Genomic DNA, 21,285 nt, shown 5'->3' on the forward strand with positions numbered 1-21,285 from the left:
TGTGTTATCTTCAGATCACCATCTGCAGAACTGAGACTGAGTCAGGAGAGATTGTGTCTCCCCCATAACAGGGACTCACAAAATAACATATAACAAAACCTCCCCCCAACAACGTATGGGGGGCAGCCCTCCTCTGATGGCTCCTCTGAGTAGGCTTACACTAACAGCCAGGGACTGGGTGGTGCCCCTCTCAGTAATCCCGGCAGTATTCAGGGGCTCATCTGCATTGGGGTGAGGGAACAGGTTCCCCAAACAGCCCGGATCAGAATCCCAGCTGGGCTTCTCTCTCAGCCACTCGACCTTGGCCAAGTCGCTTAACCTCTCTGACCTCGGAATTTCCTCGTCTGGGAAATGGGAGTGACTGTCCCCTCACACCGGGTTCTTGGGAGGAGTCAGTGAGATGGCAGAGCTGAAAGCACAGCCCTTCGGTATAAACTGCTGAGCTGAGCACAGGTGAGGCTAACCTTGGTGACCAACATCTTCTTCCCAAGCTCCCTAGGTCTGGGGCCAGGACCCTTGGCCTCGCTCTACCAAAACCGGCTCTTCCCTGAGGGGATGGTAGTTTAACAGGTCTACATCAAGGTTAATTCAAATTAAACAAAATTAAAAATTCAGTTACGCACAAGCCACATTTCAAGTGCCGGAGAGCTGCACGCTCTGATCGAGAGGCCTCCATACTGGACAGGGCAGATAGAACGTGCTCATCACCACGGAGTTCTGTTGGACCGCACTGGCCTAAGGGGCTGAGGCAGCTCCAGGTTGCGGGTCAGGACAGCTGGGTTCTAGCTCCAGCTTAGCTCCTAGTTCATGCTGAGTTTAGACATTCCGCTTGCCTCTCGGAGCCTCAGTTTCCCCGTATGGCGGCCTATCCCACGCTCTGTGCAAGGCAGAGCAGAGTCAGTGCTTGATGAGGACCTCTTGGTTGACCCTATCGCCTTGCTGCCTTGGATCAGGCCCACGTGGAAACAGGCGGTGGGTGAAGCCCTGCTCATGGATGCTGAGGGAACCACCTGCCCACCCACAGGCTCTGGCAACTCCAGAAAACACCCTGGAGTCCCGAGCTTGTCAGGCCAGGCTCCCTGAGTCTCAGCATCTCAGACAGGCCAGCAAAGCCAGAGCCAGGAGGCAGGCCGTGCAGAGGGCCAGTGTGTATCTCTCCGTGGGCTTACACAGGCCTGAGTCAAGCCTCAAGACCCCAAACTCATCCCTCCCAACGCGGAGAGAGGCCCAGGCAGGCAGGGCCTTGGACGGGAGGCGGCCTCAGGGGCTGGTCCAAAGGGGAGGGGAGGGGAGGCACGGAGAGCAGAGAGTCAGAACCTCGCTATCAGCACTGCCCGTCCTCCCCACTTCCTCTCTTCGAACGGATCACATCCTGTTATTGTGTGGACAGAGAAGGCCAGGAGCTGGGGAGGGAGGCAGGGCTCTGACCAAGTGAGTGGGGAGAGAAAGAAGGAGCCAGAGGGAATGTCCTGGTGGGCATGGATAGCTCCAGCAGCCCAGCCCTGCCCCAGGTGGCTTGGACAAGAGTAGGGCCTCCAGGACGGAGGACCAGCATCCCTGGAGCAGCTTGCCTCTGCCATTGAGAGAAGATGCTGGGGCTCGGGACAGGCTGTGCGAACCTGCAGAGGCACCTAGAAGAATGGAAATGACACTGTCTCTAGGAAGCCTTCCCCAGCCTCCTCCCAGGCTCCTCCAATTCAGCAAACATTTACTCTGGGCCTCCACTGCCAGAGCCAGGTCTCCCACACCCACTGGGCCTCTCTCTCACAGCACTTGCCTCCAGGGTTGTCATGCTCTGGATCTCTTCCCCTACATCTCACTTCCACCCAGCCTGCAAGCCCCCTGAGGACAGGGACAAGGAAGATCCCTTGCTGGCTCCCCAGCCTTGCCCAGCATGGGGCAGGTCCAGAGGAATTCCTGGTGCTGTGAATGACTAATGCCCCCACTTCCCCTCTTTCTCTCTGTCCTCTTTCTCTCTGTCCTCTTTCTCTCTTCTGCCATTCCAAATACAGCCCTATCCCAAACCCATTTCCAGCGACAGTAATGGTTCTTTCTACAAGACACAAGCACTTACATATATTATTGAAGTCCCATGACAGTCCTGTAAGATACATGTTAATAACTTCATTTAACAGATGAGGAAACTGAGACTAAGAGAGATTAAGTGATTTACCTAAAGTCACACAGCAGGCACAAGAAGCGGCAGCCCTGGAACTTAACCCCAAAGGCCAGGCTCTTTCTGTGGCCCTGCTGCCCTTCCTGCTCAGTCCCATTCCTGTCCTGGCCTCTCCCCCTCCCTGAGCTGACACCACATCAGCTGTCCTCACTGCCCGCGAGCCTGTCCTCAAGCCGAGCCTGTAGCTATCGGCAAGCTCTCCAGCGCCCACACTGATTGCTCATGGTCCTGGGCAGATTGCTGGACACACCGAGCTGCTATCTGCCCCCAGCCTAGCACAGGCCCACCTGCTCTAAGAGCACTAACTACCTGTTGGCCATTTCTTCTTCCTCTCCTGAGGGGCCCTGAGCACTGGCTCTGGATCAGACCTGAATTCAAATCCTGTGTAACCTTGGTGAAGCCCATACCCTCTCTGGGCCTCATTTCCTCCTCTGGACGATAGAGAGGGTGCCTGGGTGACCTTGACTGACTCCTGTCCTTACAGTCATGATGGCTGAGCCTCTACTGCTGGACACTGTGCCCAGCACCAGGGCCCGTCCCCAGCAGTCTGGTCACACAGCCAGAGGGGGAGAGCTGGTTGCTGGGGAACACTTAGTTGTTTTGCAAGCTGGGGAAAGGGGAGTGGGCAGCATGGGGAGGTAAGGCTGCTATGAACAGACCAGATCACCAGCCTCCCGATCTTCATTATACCCACCTCACCCCAACCCGGATCCAGTACGAGAACCAGGCTAGGGGGGCCCAACCCGAGAAAATACATACCCCACCTTCCTATCCACCAACCAAAGCAGCCCAAGGTCCTCTACCAGCCCAAAGGGGTGGAGCTGTCCGTCTGCCCCTGACCAGCCCAGGACCACGGTTTTAGGCGGAGGGCATCTTTGCAGTAATGACCCAGCCTCCCACCCATCCATCCCTCTACCCTTTCATTCCACGCTGGCCTCAACACCGAGCTGAGAGATTCCATGCAGGGGAACCTCTTCATTCAGCAAATGTTGAAAGGGCCCCATACCGGGTCTGACACAGGGCGCTGGAGGCGAACAGACAAATCAGGTACGGCCTCACCTTCAAGGAGCTCGTGTTTTAGTGGGAAAGCAGATAAGTGGACAAGGAGACGGAGAGTGAAGGAAGGCCTGTGGGGACACAAAGGAGGCAGCTGACCCCAGTGAGTCAGGACAGTCTCCTGATGCTGAAGGCAACTTACCTAGATGAAAGGAGGGTGGGAACAGACAATGGATAGAAACCAAAAGTGCAAAACCTGGACAGTTAAAAAAAATAGTAGCAGGAGCAGAAAGGCTAGTGAAATAGGAGCAGAGAGAACGAAGGGTGGAGTGGTGAGAAATGAGGCTGGAGAGACAATGTGGGCAAGGCCCGTGGCCGCCCCTCCCCCTCACAGGCACAGCCTGGGGGGGTGGGGGAGGGGTGGGGCAGGAGGCCCGGCCCTGCCCCGTCTGCCACTGTCCTAGGGATGTGTGGCCCTGGGAAGATTCCTCTTCTCTCTGGCCTCAGTCTCCCCATCTGGAGATGGGGCACCAGCCAGCCTGGGCAGTCGATGGCCTCGTAGTCTCTGCCTGGTGAGCAGAGATGGGCTGATGGGCTCTTCCTGAGCTCTCTGGACATGGACTGCCTCGCTCTCTCCTGAGAAAGGTCCTCCTGGAAACGGGTGCTCCTCCCTTCCGATTCTGTGTCCGCGACAGTCAGACTGTTGCCTCCACCCCTCCCCTGCTGCTGTTCTCACCAATGCCACCAGTGACTTCCACGTTGCCAGATCCAGCCAGCACTCTCAGACCTTTTCTTGCTTGCCCTCTCGGCTGCCTTGGGCTTGGCTAACCACTTTCCCAAACACCCTTTGGCCTTAGCCTCTGACACCCCACACTCACACGCTGCCAGTAGTTCTCCTGCTCCTCTGACCGCCCTGCCCTGTCTCTCTCTCATGTCCCTTCACCACGCTGCTCCCACCACCAGCGCCAAGACCTGCAACCCACTCCCCCTGGTGTCCCCATCCCATGACTGAGTTTCACCATCTCTCTGCCCAGGGACCTCCTTGCTCTGGGCTGGCGAGAGGCACACTTGGCGTCTTTCAAAAGCCGAGGAGCTTCCCTACAGGCCAGAGCAGTGTCCCCACGCCCTGTTGTGCCTTTGCCCTCCTAGCAACGGTTGGAAGCACCCCCGGAACAGGGGCGGCCAAGATCAGAGCCTGGCAGGATGAGCAAGGCTCACCCCAAAAGAGCCAAAGTTATCTGTGGGCCCCTTGAGCTCCCCCTTTGGCACATCTTCTTCCCTTAATACTAACCACCTTCTAACCTACTATACAATCAACATATTCATATGGCTGTGTGTGTCTGTGGGTTACCGTCTCCCTCCTAGAATTTAAGCGACACAGAAATAGGGATCTTGGTTTTCTTCACTGCTAGATCCTAGTAACCTAGAACGATACCTGGCCCAATAGGGGCTCAATAAATATTTGCTAAATGAACAAAAGAAAGAAGGATTGGTACTTCGTTGGAAGTGCCTACCTGACCTACTGAGGTTCCCGAAGATCCAACAGTCTGCATGCAGAGGCCTCACCGGCATCCACAGTCCCTGCCTCCGAACGGCGGCTCTCTGCCTGAGCCTCCACTCACTGCTCCCAAAGCCTCAGCCTCTGTCGCTGAGCCCCACGTAAGACCCGCACCCCCAATCCTCAAGAGCAGCCTCCATTGAGTCACTGGGGAGCCTGGGACCATTCTCTGGTGAAAACTTAATCTGTCCTGAACCTATGATAAAAGCCATTGCCCCAGCCACGGAGCTGAACCCGACACGCAGAGAAGACTCTCCGGCCCGAGGCCCCGTGCCCGAAGTGTGCGTGCACAGCACTGAGAAGAGGCCCCCCTCCGTGAGGCCTGGCAGAGGGAAAAGAACAGAAACCCTAAGGGGGGAGCCTCAGGGTAGAAGGTGGGAGCCCACCCCGGGAGAACCCATTTCAGGGGAGACAGGTTCGTGCCACGCCTTTCCTTTAATGTCCCAACTCTCAGTCCTAGGGGTGCAACACGCAAGCACAGAATCTAGGCCCCTTTGTAAAACTTTTATTTAGAAATCTTCCCAATATATCCTTATATATATATACACACATCATCACCACATGGGTTTTGTCGCTAAAGAGTCACACGCCCACAGTGTTGGCCTCTGGGCTGTACAAAGGTCAAGGTACCTGGAGCGGATACTCCTCTTCTGCAGAAAAATGCAGAGACCAACGAAATGCATCACGTACAGTACAACATTGACGGAAAGTGCTGGGCCCGCCCGCAGGAACGATGCGCTATGTACATGGGCTGGGGGGCAAGCCTTCGGCGGGGGCCACGTACCATTGACATCACAAGTACGACACGACCACCCCCAAAGGCCGAGACAGTTGTCGGCTGACTACCGATGCTGTGCCCTTTGTTTTGCTTTCGGAAAAGGATAAAGGTTGTACCATCTTGTCGTTTGCCACTACAAATAAAAGAAAACGAATTTGTCTTAAAAGACGTGATTCCCTCCAGTCATTAACAATCATCTTTGTCCTCCTCATGTTTTCTTTACATTTTTTCCTTTTTGTACAGATATTATTCTTGGATGGAGAATGTTCATGGGTGAAGAGGAGGCAGAGGAAGGAGAAGAGTATGGTGGGGGGAGGTGCTGGAAAGGAAAGTGAAAATTATGGATCTTTTCTAGTACTTAACAAAGACACGAAGCTTTGCCCACCCCTACCCAGGCCTGTCTCGGGTAGCTGTAGTACTTTTTACATATTCTGCCTCTGTTCCCATCTCTCTTTTCTAGTCTCCCTCCTGTGCCTTGCTTTGGAATGAGACTGAAATGAGGTCAATCTGGAGAGATAAGGATAACCTAGATAACTCAGGATAAAGTGGTTTAGAACCTAAATTACCCAAATGCTATGCAGACAGGCAGACTGGCCCACTGCCTAGGTCCCGGACTCAGGGTGGGAAACCCCACTGCAGGAATGATAGTGGGGGACAGAGTTCCGTACGGTCTCAAAATGCTTCTACTTTCACGATTCCATTCAGTCCACACCACAGCCCTAGGAGACAGGCCAAGCTAGCGTATTTATGAGAAATTGACTTTCAGAGAGAGAACTTTTCCAGGTCACACTGCAAGTCTGAGAGAAGAGGAAGCCAGTAGCTGGAGTTCCTCAAAGAACGTGTGATCCATCTCCTAAAACCCATCCACCTATGCTCACCGTGGCCACTTTTCACTCCCAGGTCAAATTAACCCACCGGAAGCAAACACAGCCTTAGGACCTAGAACAGGTGCTCCATCTTTAGAGAGATGGGATTTTTCACAGGAGCTTCCAAGTATCAGAAAGGAACAAATCCTAATGTTCATCAAAATATGACTGGGGGGGGGGGGGGCAAAGCATGAGTGGGGGGGGGGGGGATGAAATGGGACAGAGAGAGCGCTACAAGGGTTAACCATGTTGCTCCCACCCCCACAAACTGGACCTCTCCTCGCACAACTTAAAAGGAAGGGGAGGAGAGCAGGGATCATTCCCCATGGACATGTGGCTGTCCCCAAGGTCCTGCCATGGCGAAGGCGAGCCACCAGGCTGGAGCCCATAAGGTGTGAGCGCCTTTCCCGACAGCCGCAGCGATGGTTCCTCAACGTTTGCTATGGACGGGGCAAAGTCTGAGCATTGTTTCCCCTCTGACCTCAAAGGCAGAGCCTGGTCAGAGCCGGCTGGGGTGACTTGAGGGCACAGTGACAGGTATGTAGGACTCGTGTGCAGTTTGTTCCAGGGGCTTGGGATATGGGTCACAGGCAGGCGTCACCTTAAGAAAACCATGTCCCACCATCTGGATCGACACGGGAGATCAATGAGGGGGCAGCAGTCCACTCTACAAAAGGATTCTCCACTTTACCAAGGGACTCGTGGCAGTATTTCTTTAAAAGGTGAAGATAAGGATTTGATTTACAAAAATGTCATGTACAGCTTCTGGAGGGGAGCACTCCTACCGCGTCACGCCAGCCTCCCATACACACCCTGGATGACCAAAATTTGTGCGCTCAGGGATGCCGAAGGTTCTGCTAAGTGAATGTCGATGTGTTTGGGTCTCCGCCAGGGCCTGGTCGCTCACTGGGCTCTCCAGGCCCTAGAAGTGGGGCTAGATCCTGGGTCATATCAAGACCTAGAGATCCCACAAATACCTGAAGTCAAGCAGAATCCCAAATGCCAGGAATTCATAGGACAGAGTTTGTTGTCGATTCAGTTTCAGGACCCAGACCAGACCACCAGCAAACAGACATCCTGCAGCAGGGAGGCCCCTCTGAGGAGCTAGGAGAACGCGAGATGGGGCCACACGTCTACTCTCAGCACCAACACACACCGATCAGCACATTGGCATCTGCTCCCTGCATGAACAGTGGTGTCGCTGAGGACGCAGGCAGGTAGCTCTGAGGCACCACCGCGATTTGAAGCCCACTTGCCCCAAATAGCTCTTGCTCAATTTCACTCTCATCATTTCTCCTTTGTCTGCCTTCGAACAAAGCTCACAGGGCACGCTCACAGCCGCAGACTCAGTCCCCACAGCCACAAGGACGAGGAAGGCAAGTCTCAGTGGGGAGAAAGCAGAGCTTCGATTCCCAGGGCAAGGAGTAAGGGCTTCTGGGTTTCTGACCCTCTGGCCCAGCTAGTCGAGAGCAGGCTGTCCACTGGCTGTCTTCTTCAGCCAGGCCCTGAAGAAGGCACCTCGAGGCTTGAGACTCTCTGCAGCACTGGCAAGCTGGACGGACCAACAGGGGCCTGGGTGAAGATGGGGCTCAAGAAATGGGCAGCTATTGGGTACCTGTATATTTGGACAGTGTGGCCACAAAAGCCACCCCAGCGAGCTTGGGAGGGGCTAAAGGCGAGGCAGAGGCTGCCGGACACAGGAGAGAGCTGACAACCCCAGGTCTCAGCCAAGACAGGGCTCCCGTGCGCCAGGCCAAAAGCAACGCCACGCCAGCCTCTTACTTGAGAAGTCTTAGGGATATGGAAAAGGGGGAAGACCGTGCCATCTTCATAAAAAGTACCTACCACTTTGCTCCATTTTTCTGTTCTCCTACTGAGGCAGGAAACAGGAAAGCCAGCCCCAGAGGCAGCTGGGACTTCCCACAGCTCAGACAACAAGGAAAGCTCATCAAAAGTCCATGCCCTGCTTCAGAGCTGCCCAATCCTCACCCCACCTGCCCTAAAGCCCATGGTGCCCGTGGCCTGAGGGCACCCTCCCGACTGGTCCTGGGTGGCCCCAGACCCATCACCGAGGGCCGGCTCCATCCGCGGCGGGCAGCATGGCAGGATGGAGGCTGCGGGCCGTGTGCTTGGGTGCCGGCTCTTCCGTGTAGCTGTCCGGGCTGGCTGCCCCATCCAGGGAGCTACCACAGCTGGAGTTCGGGGACAGCACGTCCTGCAGGAGTTCATCTGGAGGTGCAGCGCCCCCTCCGCCACCACCCCCTCCACCAGCCCCCACCGCAGGGTCCTTGCCGGGTTTGGCCCGCTGGCTGCCCTCCTCCTCCTGGTCATTGAGCAGCTTGGCCAGGAAGTTGATGTACTTCATGGCCAGGCGGAGGATCTCATTCTTGCTGAGCTTCTTGTCTGGGGGATGCGTGGGGATCAGCTTGCGGAGCTCAGCGAAGGCCCCGTTTACGTTCTGCTGCCGCCATCGCTCCCGGCTGTTGGTGAAGATGCGCCGTACGACTTTGGTGTGGGGACCTGGAGGTAGGAGGACAGGGGTTAGGACAGTGGGCCGGGGACGCCCCAGGGCGTCTTCCCCCAAGGGGAAGCGGAGAAGCCATCCACCTGGAAACTTGGGAAACCCAGAATGCCCTCTTTCCTTTTACTCAGAAAACTCTTTACTTGTCCTTCAAAACCCTGTTTATCGGTTTCCTCCTCTCTGAGAACTTCCCTCAACCCCTCCAGACAGATCTAACCAACCACCATGGCCCTATGATCCTGTAATCTCCATCACTCTTGATCATCACTGTATGTTTCTATGTTTGTGCCCCTCTCTGAGCTGTGAGACATTTGAGGACAGGAACCATATATTATTCATTCATTCACTTGTGCTAAGAGGCCATATGGCACTAGTTAGAAAGATTAAACTCTGGAGCCAGACGTTCCAGGTTCAACTCCTGACTATTACTCCCTAGATAGTAACTCTGGGCAAATTACCTGAACTCTCTGTGCCTTAGAATCATCACCTGTACAGTGGAGATAACACTAGTAACTCAAGTCATAAGATTGTCTTGTGAATCTAACAACTAATACAGTTAAAGTACTTAAGATGATACCTGGCTCTGACGAAACATTCAATAAGCGTTAGCTATTATTATCCATTCATCAGTTATTTCCTGACAACCGGCACCGTGCTCGGCATTAAGGAATAAAGGTGCACAGAGTCCCTGCCCGCGTGGAGCTTACATGTTAACGGGGATGACAGATGATGACCATCAGCAAACAAATACCAAACCAACGGGAAGCTGAACGGAAACGAAAGATGGAAAGGAGCGGCCATGTTTACCTGAGGTGGTTGGGGACAGCCTTGTGGAGGAGGTGACATCTATAAGGGAAGAGCTTAAGGCCGAAGAAGAGCCAGCCAGACACAGGAAGGGAAGTTGGAAGGGCATGTGCACGTGCCCTGAGCTGGAAAATGGCTGAAGCCAGCCCGGAGAGATTAGTGTGGGTAAGATCAGAGTAGCCTGAGTCCAGATCCCATAGGGCCCTGCGGTAAGATGTAGGGATTTTATTCTAAGGGTGATGGAAGCACAGAGTAGGTAGGAGCTCAATAAATATTTGCTGACCAACTGATCATGCTGGCAGGTACGGAATGGAGGAGAGAGCAGAGAGTGGTGGGGAAATGACTTACACTGCAGGCTCTCTCCCCCAGGAGAGGAGTGGAGAGACAGCCATGCACAGGCATGGCCTGAGGCTCTAGGCAGGCGTCGGAGGGCTGCCTCCGTCTCCCCGTGTCTACAGTGCACTGATCACAGACTAGAACAGTATTCACTAGCGCTCATGTACTAAGACTTGCAGAGCAGGGGCAGACACCAGTGTGCATGTATTGAGCATCTACGGTATACAAAGCACTGCACTAAATGTCCAAGCGTGACCTGGGATTCCCAAAGCCAGGAAAGGCAGAGGAGCGCCCCGCTAGTGCTCTCAGGCTCCTGGGCTGAGGCGGCTGCTTCCTTCCGCAACCCTGAGGCACAGAGCCAGCTCCTGGCAGTCCTCAGGAAGCTCTGAGCACTGAAGGAACTGCCAGTACTGGGATGGTTGCTTGCCCTCTTCTGATGACCCTGGAACCGGATCTCAGAACGTGGAAAGCTGGGTAGGAGAGAAGACATCACCTAAGACCCATTGCTCATTTCACAGCTAGGGAGACGGCGGCCAGGATGGAGGCAGACCTTGCCTCTGCAACCCAGCTCATCCACGCCGACACTTCCCGCTTAGTCATCTCTTACACATACACACACCAGTCTTACATACACACACACACACACACACATACACACACCATGTTTCCCCCAGGGAGAATCACTCATCCTCTGCCCACAGTGCCTCAGAAGCTATCTTTCCAAACTCCAGCAGGCCCCAGCCCAGCTGACTCTTTGCCAACGGCCAGACCCAGGCTGGGAAAAACACAGCACACCTGCTGGGCAGTCCCACCCTGGGCGCCTCAGAGGAAATAACTTGCTGTTCTCTGGCCTCCAGGACAGACAGAGGGGAGTCCCTCAGCTGTGCCACCAGGAGGACCACTGCTCTGTGGCTGAAGCTGGCTGATCTTGAGGGAGCTCCTAGGTGGGGAGAGAGGCATTATGGCCGCTGTCACAACTAGAGCTACACAGACTCCAGAAGCTGTGCCTACCCCAAGCCAGGCCCTAAAAGCACTTTACCCCACTGCACTCCTTCAACAACCTGTGAGAAAGCTATTATTCTCCCTACGTTACAAATGAGAAAACGGTGGCCCAGAAAAGTTCAGCAACAGGAATGCACGTCGAGTCCTGGCTTTAGACCTTGTGTTAGCTCCACTTTTATGGACTCTTTTCGGTTAAATCTCTGCTTTCAAAATCCTGTGGGCATATCCTGCACCCCTCCACCCTTCCCTTCACCTCCATTTCTGTCTATTCCTCTCTGGTCCTTTCCAGAGAACCACCCACCTCTCCACACCTTCCTCTTTCCTGAGTCTGTACCTCCCTCCATGTCCTCTGTCTCATGCTGGCAGGGCACAGAGTAGGTGCTTGGTAAATATTGGCATCATTCATGGGTAATCGCCTGTCTACACTCCTGCACTCCCCCCAAACCCTCACCCCTTGCCCCTTCCTCTGTGCCTGATTTCTGTCGTCTCTGACTTTTGTAGAAAATGCCTCTTCCCTGGGGAACTTCAGGGCTGGTCTTGCCTACTTCCTGTTTGGTACACCCACCTCCTGTCTCTAACCTAGCAGCACTGACACTCCAACACCCTTCCCTCCCGGCCCTACACCCCTGTGCCCCAGGCTGGCTGGATCTCTTGAGATCTGTTCCTTGTCCAGATGCTAGCTTGCCTCCTCTCCAGAACACCACAGTGGGATCCCCTCCAGAAGCCCCAGCTCAATATACATCCCTCCCACCAGCAGCTTGCAGAAATCCCAGTCTGGCTCCAAGGCCTCTGGTGTGCACCAGGAGCTCCAGGAAGTCCCTCGGCTCTGAAGAGCCTGCTCTCCTGCCCCCTGGTGCTGGGCCCCTTCTACTACATCTAGTCAACCTTGGGAAGAGGGAGGGGGTCCTCCAAATTTCCCACTCATCCAACTCCTTCCCCCAAGTTCGGGGCCAAAGACTACTCAGGTAGTTCACATTAAAAATGCTGAGGCCTTTGGGGTCGTAGGGAGGGAGGGAGCAGGGTAGAATCTATGATGTCAGGAAGGGAACACCGAGTCTCAGCTCAGGGTGTGGAAAAGGGGACAAGAGGGCCCCACTCTGCAGGGCCCTGGGACAAGACCCTTAAAGGTGCAATTCCAGGCAGGGAGAAGACTTCAGATTCCAAAAAGGACTTGGGAGGAGATACAGAGAATCCCTGGAGGTTGGTACTTAGAAACACTGTGTGTTTCTGCCCTCCCGGGGGATCCTTACCAACTATAGGAATGGAGCTAGAGTGGGGACTACAATTGACCGTGGAGGTTTGGGCTAAGTGCCACAGTGTGTCCTCACTCCCATGCACTCTCTTCCCAGGACCATGGTAAACCCCCAGCCCCACCCATGACCTCCCCTAGTCCCAGGTCAACAGGGCGAGGACTTCAACAGCTTCTCTTGGCTCCCAGAAAGCTGCCCATCTATGTGAGACACCTAGGGAGTAGTCCCCGATGATCCCTCCTTCAGGGTTCTAACACCTTGAGGGAGTGAGTACACAAGTGGGGCGGGGGGTTGACTCACCATCAGTAATCTCCATCTCATAAGGGGAGGGTCTCCTCTTCACTCGGTTGTTGGTGGCAAACATAGGGAAGGCATCTGGCTCCCCAAAGAACCCACTGTGGGAGGGAGCAGGCAGATCACAAGATCACATGTGGGTGGAGGGGAGAGAGGGGCTCCATACAGATCCTCCCCACATGTTCTTGAGCCCCCGCCTCAAAAAACAAGGGCAACCCTGGTCCCTTCACATCAGAACTGGGGATAGAAGAAGCAAGAAACACACACACACACACACACCACACCCCCAGCCTCTCTCTGTGGTGAGACAAACAAAGGGAGGGTGGCCACACACCCCTACACACACACACTCAGACACACACAAACACACATACACAGAATTAATGGTGAACACAGGAAGCAAACACAAAAATGAACATACACCCCCCACATACAAGCGCACAATCCATAGGCACCTCCACTCCCAAACAGGTGCTCACACAGGCAGACACGGCCTTCACACCTGGCAGTGTGCAATTCCTGCACCACATAAGGGCACCCTGTCCCTTACCCACAACTTCACCCCACCTTCACTCCAGCCCCATGGGGCCCAAGGACAGACAACAGACAGGAAACCCTGACTCAGCCCCACTGACATGCCCCCCCATTACCCACTCGACTCTCCGTAGCTTCTTCCTCCAGTGTCCCACAGACTCACCGACTGCCCCCCACTGTCTCTCCCTGCCTCATCTTCCTGTCCCCACCCCAACCGTGTCTCCTGCTCTCCACCACCTCAGTGGCCCCAGCAGGGAAATGGATACCCTCACACCAAAGGGAGCACAGGTCCTGGCCAGAGATCGCAGCTAGGGGCAGAGGAGCTCAGGAGAGGAGAGAGGGATCTATTCCCCAGGCGGTCCCTGGCAGGGAGTTTCGGAGGAGGGAGCCCTCTTGCAAGCATCCTCAGATGCACATCTCTTACCTGTCCACCGAGGGCTGCAGCTTCCAGAACAATTTCACAGCGGAGCGCATTCAGACACATTCCTTCCTGGTACTCACACTCAGACTCCTCCTGTCCACCCCACCACCACCACCACCACCAGGCAGCGCCCCGCGCTTCTGCTCACAGCCAGCCGCATGCCGGTACTCCCCCTCTTCGGCTTCCAAGCTCCCAGCACGCCGCGTTAACAAGACACCTGCACACCACCCCCCGCGTGCGCACACATACACACACACACTAGCAGAGGGCTCGTTCCTCACTTGCACGGGGGCTCCAGCCAAGACTTTTCCAACCCCGGGGGAAAAAAAACACTGCGTGCCGCCTCGCTCGGCGGACGCTCCGTCATCCTGCGGGCAGACAGACAAGCGGACACCCGCTCTGACCACCGCCCCCAGCCCATCCACGTGGGGTGGAATCGGAGCGGGGGGTGCGGGAGGGGGTAAAAGGCAGAGAGAAACTCACGCACCGAAACGTGAGAAGAGACGGACAAACCTAGCGCCACGTGGACACACACCCGCCCGCAGTGCTGGGGCAGGAGGGAAAGGGGGCCTCTGGTTTGGGAGAAGAGAAGAGGGTGCCCGGGAGACAGAGACTGAGGGCCAAAAGGACAGAGGTGGAGAAGGACGACAAAGACATTGGAAGAAAAGGAATACAACCAGCGAAAGAAAAACAGAGGCGGGGGGGGGGGGGGGAAGGAGGAAGGAAATGTAGAAAGAGGCGAGAAAGAAATATCACCCCGTGCCCCTTCTCAGGCCGCAAGGGAAGAGGAGGGAACAAATCCCCGACCGTGTTCTTCCCGCCTCCCTTTTGGTTTTGGCGGGGAACCTGTCGCGCGGAGGTGGGGTGCTTTTCGAACCTCCCTTGCCTTTCAGCAATACCTGCCCCAAGCCTACCACCACACACATACACCCAGAAACCTGGTGGGGGTGTGTGTTCAAGAGGGATCAGAGCTGGCAGAGAATTACCCGGAGGAGCCAGCTCTCCCTTTCAACACATATTCACCCCTGCGGGGGCGGCGTCCGTCTACACTCCGCAAATCCACCTGTATTCTGTGTAGCCGCCAGAAACCCCAGTGGCCCTTTACTTTTACTCCTCCCGGGACTGGAGATGGGACATAAGGAAGGGAAGAAGATGATCCCGGCCATGCCTCCCCGCACACTATATATACCCGCTTCTGCTCAGCTGAACTCAAAAGTGAGGTGGGGTCTAGAAGGGAAGCCTGCCTGAGGCAGTGTGAAGCCCCGACGTTCAAAGGGTGCTCCTGAGGCCACTGGGGTCTGGGCTCCCATCCAGGAGTGTGGGGCGAAGGGGTGTCATGATGGCTGCTGAACTCCTCCAGCACTCCCCCATCCCCCTCTCCTACCTCGGTGTTGTCCTCTGGGAAATGGGAGGTGTACCTCATATATGCATTTAAAAGCACTGTGCAAATGCTCAAACATTATTATAGACTGGGAGACTGGGCCAGCAAGGAGACTACCTTGCCCAAGGTCACACTCGCCTGTTTGCCACAGAGCAGGACTCGAACTCCAGTCTCTGTCTTTGTTATCCTCCCATATACACCCTCTCATATATCCTGCCCGCCCCCCTCCAGCCAAGGACAGTCCTCTCTTCCTCAACCATACTCCTGGGTGACCGCAGGCAGAGGCTCCACTCCCCACTACCGCTCCCTCCAGTTCTTCCAAAACCCACCACACACACACACCCCACCCCCGCAAGAATGAAAACAGAAAAACTATGAGACTCTGGGTCCAGAGTGGGGAAATGCTTGTGAGTTTTAATAAGACAATAAAAATATAATCAACTCAACAGGCTTCAAAAGATGTTCAAAATAAGATTTCTGCTGTTGGAATTATATAATTGGCGTATTTTGTAGCAGAAAACAAATACACAAAAATCCAACTCAGCACCAAGCAGAGTCCATCTGATCATTCCTGGCAGCCATTCTGCCCCTGCACCACTCTGGACTGGAGTCGGCCTGGGAACCATCCTCCCACCCCAGAAGAGAGACCCGACCTTCTGAAACCTCCTCAGGAGCTCGGCTCAATGGCCACCGGACACACAGCTGATGGAGAATCACCATTCAGATTAAGCTCCTGCCCTAGCTCTGCCAGCCCCATGGGCAGCGCCCCCAAATGACAAAATTACCCCAGACCTGGTGCACCCTGGCTGCAAAGGCAGTAGGTCTACAACACTTCATTGGAAACGAGTTTATGTTCATGGTGGAAACAATAGGTCTGTCTGTATCCACAGAATGGGACCGACCGTCAAGACACTGCGGCCACTAGAAACGCACCAGAGGTATACCACTGGAGACTTCCTGGCTCCCCTGCAACAGTGAAACGCATTAGAAATATACCGTCCTCCGGCAAAGCGTACAAACCCCAAGGAGCTGGCTCCCTACCTTACTGTCCCCAGGTACCGTTGTGCACCCAGTGACACGTGCTTAAGTCCCAGCTCCTAACCGAGTGACAAAGCGTTCACTCAGCAATTGGCAGAATGAGCTCAAGCTCTCCATATGACACATTTGTACCTTCTGATTAATTCCGAGACTCTGAGTAGGAGCGGACCCCAGAGGGGCAGGGGGAGCACGTATCTCAGATGAGCTGACTCTGGCCCCAAATGCCCTCTCCAGACGCCTATAAATATCTATATCTCTGAGCACCCCCCCCCAAAAAACCTATGATTGGTCCCCAGGGGTCTGTGGTCAACCTCTCCCCGCCCCTCCCAGGACCTCAGGAAAACCCTGCCGGGTCATCTGCAACCAGGATCACCCAGGCCAGAGGGCCAGGCTCTCGAGGAAGCTGCCAGAGAACTCACAAGCACTTTCGGTGGTCGGTGACTAAATCCCATCACTTGGCTTTGGTTAAGATTATTAAAAGGAAAGCCTGAGTGATGTTTATTTATTTTTATTAGGGAAAATGAAGAAGGGGGTGAGAAGGTTTCAGATTTCGAACCGAACAGCACTAGACTACTGGACCATTACAACTCCTCTTTGTGCAACCAAGACTCAGCTCGAAGCCCCCTACACCGGCTCATCTCCTGCAGCCAGACAGCCAGCCACATAACTTCCATGTGTGTCTGAACACGACAGGGGAACCCGAGAGCTCCTGGGGGACAGGCACCTGGTCTCCGGCAGCTCCCAATTCCCAGCAAGGAAAATTTCTTATGTGAAAACAGCCTCCGCCATGCCCCGGCTAGAGCCGCCGCCTTAAACACAGCCTCTGGTCCCTGATACTGCATCCACACCCGCATGACCCACTGGGGGAGCCCCAAGCCTGCACGCAAACCAAAATCGCCCATGAACAGAACCACTTTCCCGCTGCTACTGGAGTGGAGGGGTGTTTGAACGCAGCCCCACCCTAGGCCTTAGGCCCCAGCCTGGGCCCACCCAAGTTGGGACTGCGTTAGCCAGGATGGCTGCGGCCTTCTTCCTGCCAGAGCCCCGGGAGCACACAGCCTGCGCTATCCGGATATAGCCGCCCCAAAGTTATGAGCCCTGTGAAACGTCCACGGAACCAGGACAGAGGGGGACCTTGGGTGAGGGGGGACTAAACCCAACTAGCGGTTTTCACCCAGGGCCAGGAAACGGCCCTGCTGGAAGCCACAGTGGCACAGAGGCCACAGTCAGTGGCAGAGTCAGATCCCGGATTCCCAGCTCTGGGTTCGTCCTCCCCTCCTCCTCCCCAATCTGAAACTGGACTGTCCTCTGTCCCAAGATTTCCCCACCTCAGGCCAGAACCCAAGGCCTTCCTGGTGACTGTTTCCACCAGTACTATTCCCCCAAAAACTCACCTGGGGCATATTTAGAGAGAGCGGCCCCTCTGCATAGGATCTCCACTCCTCCTCCGGCGGGAGAGGGGCAGGAGCTGAGGTCCAGGTTGTGGAAGGGGTCTTTGCTTTCCCCCTCTCTCACTGAGAGACCGGCAGTTAGGCCGCGGTGCGGTCCTGGGCGGTCTGCCGCGCCCAAAGCGAGTTTCCAGGAAAGATGGGGGTGGAGAGAAAGAGGGAGGGCGAGAGGGAGGGAGAGAGAGAAATGGGGGTCAATGGCTGGGAACTACCTCATGTCCTCGCCAACCCGCCCCGGGAATCGCCAGCAGCTTTCCGCCCCCAACCTGCAGGTGTTTGAAGCCTCCCCCGCACCCCCATAAAAAAGAACCCTACACCTGACCAATCAGGAATAACTATCTAGTCCAACAACAACAACCCAGCCGCAGACTGCCCGGAACATTATCGGACCCTCCAACCGGGATGTCTGGTTCAGTGTGGCCATTTGTTTTCTAAGCAGACTCGTCTACGCCGTTGGCTCGGGAACCGAAGTCAGGCCGGAGCTGTGGCCACAGCGCGGAGTCGTCCGCAGCCTGGCATGGGTGGGTAGGGGGATGTGTGTCCGAAAAGGGGAATCCAATCTTCAGACCCTGGTCGGTGGGACAGAACCTCTGAGGACCCCATTCTCTCCATGACTCTCACCTGCCCACCTCCAACCCAAAGCGAAACCAGAACCCAATTCCAAAGGCTACTTTCCCGAAGAGATACAGTCTGAACGGCGCAGATCCCAGAGAAAGGGGTGGGTGGGGGGATATCTGATGTATCCCAGTTTCTTTTTTTCTTCCTACAGATTAAGAAAGGAAAAGAAAAGAAAGGGAAAAAGAAAGAAAGGAAAGGCCCTCGCCTTTCCCTCAACAATCCCTACACGAGATTTTCGATTTATCGGTGTTCAGATCATCAGAGAAGGGGAGAATTTTAGTAATTCTTTTCAGCAATAAACAAGGAAAGGACGGAGGGTAAAAATAAATCCCGTACTGCTTCCCAGGGTGTAGCGGTAGTGAAATTTAGTTCACCTTTTTTTCCCTCCCTCCGGAAGGTTTGTTTAATTTGTTTTGCCTAAATTGTCCAGTTTATGGTCACACATCGAAGTCTTGGATTAATTGCTAAGGCCACCTCCTTTTTGCCCCGGCTTTAGTGGAAATACAGTAATAATTATTCCCTGCGGTTTCAGTCCAATGCGGGAGATTTTCTTTCTCCTCTTCTAATCCAAATGAGGGGGGAGGTGTGGGAACAAGAAGGAATCCAGTCACGCCCGGTGTCTGAGGTCGGGTTTAATTTCTGCTTTAGGACGGAGTCTCTGTGTTCGTCCCTCTCTCCATTTTCTCTCCCTACCACAAACCCAGCAGTTTAAAAAGCAGCGCTGGTGGGAGGAAACCCGCGCTGCTTTGTTATCGCCCCGAAGAAGCTAAAAGGGACACGCCGCTTCGCTCCTGGACGATTATTTTAATTAAAATACGATGATGATGATGATGATGGTGGTGGTGGTGGTAGTAGTGGTGGTGGTGATGATGATGACATTAGCAACCACAGTAACTGGCAAAACAAAATCCTTTCTTTCGGAGCTAGGGCAGCACTGACCCCGTCCCTCCATGAAGCCCGGTCCCGGTCATCGATGTGACGGGTACCTGACCCACGCGGGAATGTCGCTCACCCGGGGAGGGGGTAGAAAAATGTTCCTTGTAGTTGATCCCGAAGGTCCCCACCCGAGGCGCGAGGCCTGGAGAACGCGCCCATTGTCTTTTCCGGGCCTCTCCCGCAGACCCCGGCGGCCGTACCCGCGAAACTGACCAGAAATGGACGAAGCCTGAATGCGGCGAGAACCGAAGCTGGCGGCTACCGGCCTGAAGGCGCTGGCCTCCGCGAGCGCTGCTCAGCTTCCAGCCTGGAAGAGCCTCCCACTCACTAACAACCCCTCCAACACCGAGGCACAGAGTGGCCTCTGGACAGAGCAGCCGCTGATCTGGCTGCTCATCCAAGCCAACACTGGCTTCCGAATACATCATAATTTGGAATAAAACGTGAAATCCCTCTCCCCGCCCCCATGCCGCCTCCTCAACTTGCGCATCCATCTCTCGCTCGCTCGCCCTCCCCTCCACCCCCCCAGCGATTTACAAACGCACTTCCAAAGGACACCAGCACACAGGCACACAACCCGGTGCGGACAGGGCCACACGCGGTCCAGCTCCATAGAAGGGAAGCGAAGTAAGCACAACCCAACACTGCCCCACAAGCCGACTCGGTCAGGCCCAAACATTGTCCAGCACGACACAACGAAATCGATCAAACGCAATCGCTCAGGGACGCACAACCCAACGTAGTCAGGCTCACACACGCCCGACACAACAACGAGACCATACAAACACAATCGCAAAGGCCAAGCAACCCAACACACATGTCAAGAAGGCAAACGAGCATAATTATATACAACGATGAAAACGCAGAAGGGCCGCGGAGAACTCAAATCTACACCCTAAAGAGGGCAAACACCATCACACTTGGACACACAACCTATCGCCTCGAAGACCACACTCAGAAGAAGTCAACACTGCCCACAGCTCACACACTCCCTCTCACAATCCCACCGCATGCACACAACCACTAAGGAGAAATGAAAACCAACCACCGCCTCGCGCATTTCTGTATATTGCGTAAGGAAAAGGGGAAGGAAGGAAGAGAGTCTCCGAGGCGGGAGGGGCGGCGGCGGCGAGCTCAAGGGCGTCGGTGGAAAATGCCCCCCATCGAAAGAAACCGAGGGAAAAGGAGCGAAACCTCTTCTGCGAGCGGGCAAAAGAGGGAAGAACTGGATGGGGATTCCGTGGGAGGTTGCAGGTTGCCTGCCCCTAGAAAAAGGCCAGAATGCTCACGTTTTGCCGCTAAGGGGGTACGCGTATGGCCATTTTGAGGCCTGGTCCTTAGTGCCGAGCCCTCCCCCACCCCCCCCCCCCCAGTCCCCCGCTTCCGCGCCGCGGCGCGCCCGTCTCCTCCACCGCCGCGCTCTAATCCCGCTCACGTTCTAGGCCTCGTTAGCATGGGCCGAGGCGGGCGGGGGCCGTGTGTGCCGCGGAGATAAGGCACTGCCGCGGGTCCGCTCGCCCCCGATAAGCGCCTCGGCCATTACGGGCCAAATGATTCATTTTAATTTGGCAATTTCACCGGAGGGAGTGGGGACTGGTTGCGCGGCTCTGGGACCGTCTCCGTAATGCGCCACGGAGAGAGTTGGGCGGGCGCTCTGTCTAGGACCCGCCGGGTCCAGCCTCATTACTGATCCCGAGGCCTCTCGGGAACCCGGGCTCCCCACAACCTCAGTCCCTCGGCCTTCCAGACACATTTCTCCAACGACTCTCACCCCAGCAAGACCACACCACCAAAATGATCACATCCAACCCTTCCTTCCCTGACATTCATTCATACCAGTGTCCTGGATACTCGGATTTCAATGGGCAGTTCCTCTTATCCCAGAAAGCTTCCCAGTTCCCCCCGACTCTCACCCGCTTCAACCCTGGCTCTTTTCTGTTCTAAAATGGAGCCTGCTTGCCTGAATGTTGGGACTGAGGTCACACCCAAGAGGCTCTATGGAGGCAGAACTGGTGTCAACGGAGTTTAAAATATCCATTATACCGAGTTTCAGGCTGAGCCCAGAGCTGGGAAACATCCCTCCCCTCATAATTTAACATTTTAATCTCGATACTGAAGCAGTCTTCTGAGCAGGGTACAAATATTAACTCATTTAGTTCTCATAAACAGTCCTAAGAGGTTGGTGCAATTATTCAGTTTACAGATGAGGAAACTGAGGCAGAGTGAAAGTAACTTCCCCAGTGTCACGTACCTAGTGAGTGGTAGAACCTGGGTTTGATGGAAATCTGGCACCAGAGTCCTCTTGAGCTCAGCTAGAGCCTAGGCTTG

The 21,285-nt window shown here is 55.0% G+C and overlaps 1 protein-coding gene across 7 annotated transcripts; it reads right to left on the bottom strand.

Moving 5' to 3' along the window:
- Positions 1–6,575: 6,575 nt before the first annotated feature.
- TAL1 (TAL bHLH transcription factor 1, erythroid differentiation factor) lies at positions 6,576–20,355 on the bottom strand. 7 transcript variants are annotated; one of them, XM_024739302.1, is made up of 4 exons: positions 20,247–20,355; positions 17,350–17,511; positions 12,588–12,682; positions 6,576–8,894 (listed from the first exon to the last, which is right to left on the bottom strand). In XM_024739302.1, exons 3-4 carry the CDS (start codon positions 12,649–12,651, stop codon positions 8,440–8,442), a joined length of 519 nt encoding a protein of 172 aa, XP_024595070.1. In that variant the 5' UTR covers positions 12,652–12,682; positions 17,350–17,511; positions 20,247–20,355; the 3' UTR covers positions 6,576–8,439. The 7 variants fall into 7 exon arrangements, 6 of the variants coding, with proteins under 6 accessions (XP_024595070.1, XP_024595072.1, XP_024595069.1 ...); XM_024739304.1 differs by lacking the exon at positions 20,247–20,355 and adding an exon at positions 19,171–19,404; XM_024739301.1 differs by lacking the exon at positions 20,247–20,355 and adding an exon at positions 18,396–19,143.
- Positions 20,356–21,285: the final 930 nt, after the last annotated feature.

The sequence above is a fragment of the Neophocaena asiaeorientalis genome, unplaced genomic scaffold (assembly GCF_003031525.2).
Source record: "Neophocaena asiaeorientalis asiaeorientalis breed wild unplaced genomic scaffold, Neophocaena_asiaeorientalis_V1.1 scaffold138, whole genome shotgun sequence".
NCBI lineage: Eukaryota > Metazoa > Chordata > Mammalia > Artiodactyla > Phocoenidae > Neophocaena > Neophocaena asiaeorientalis.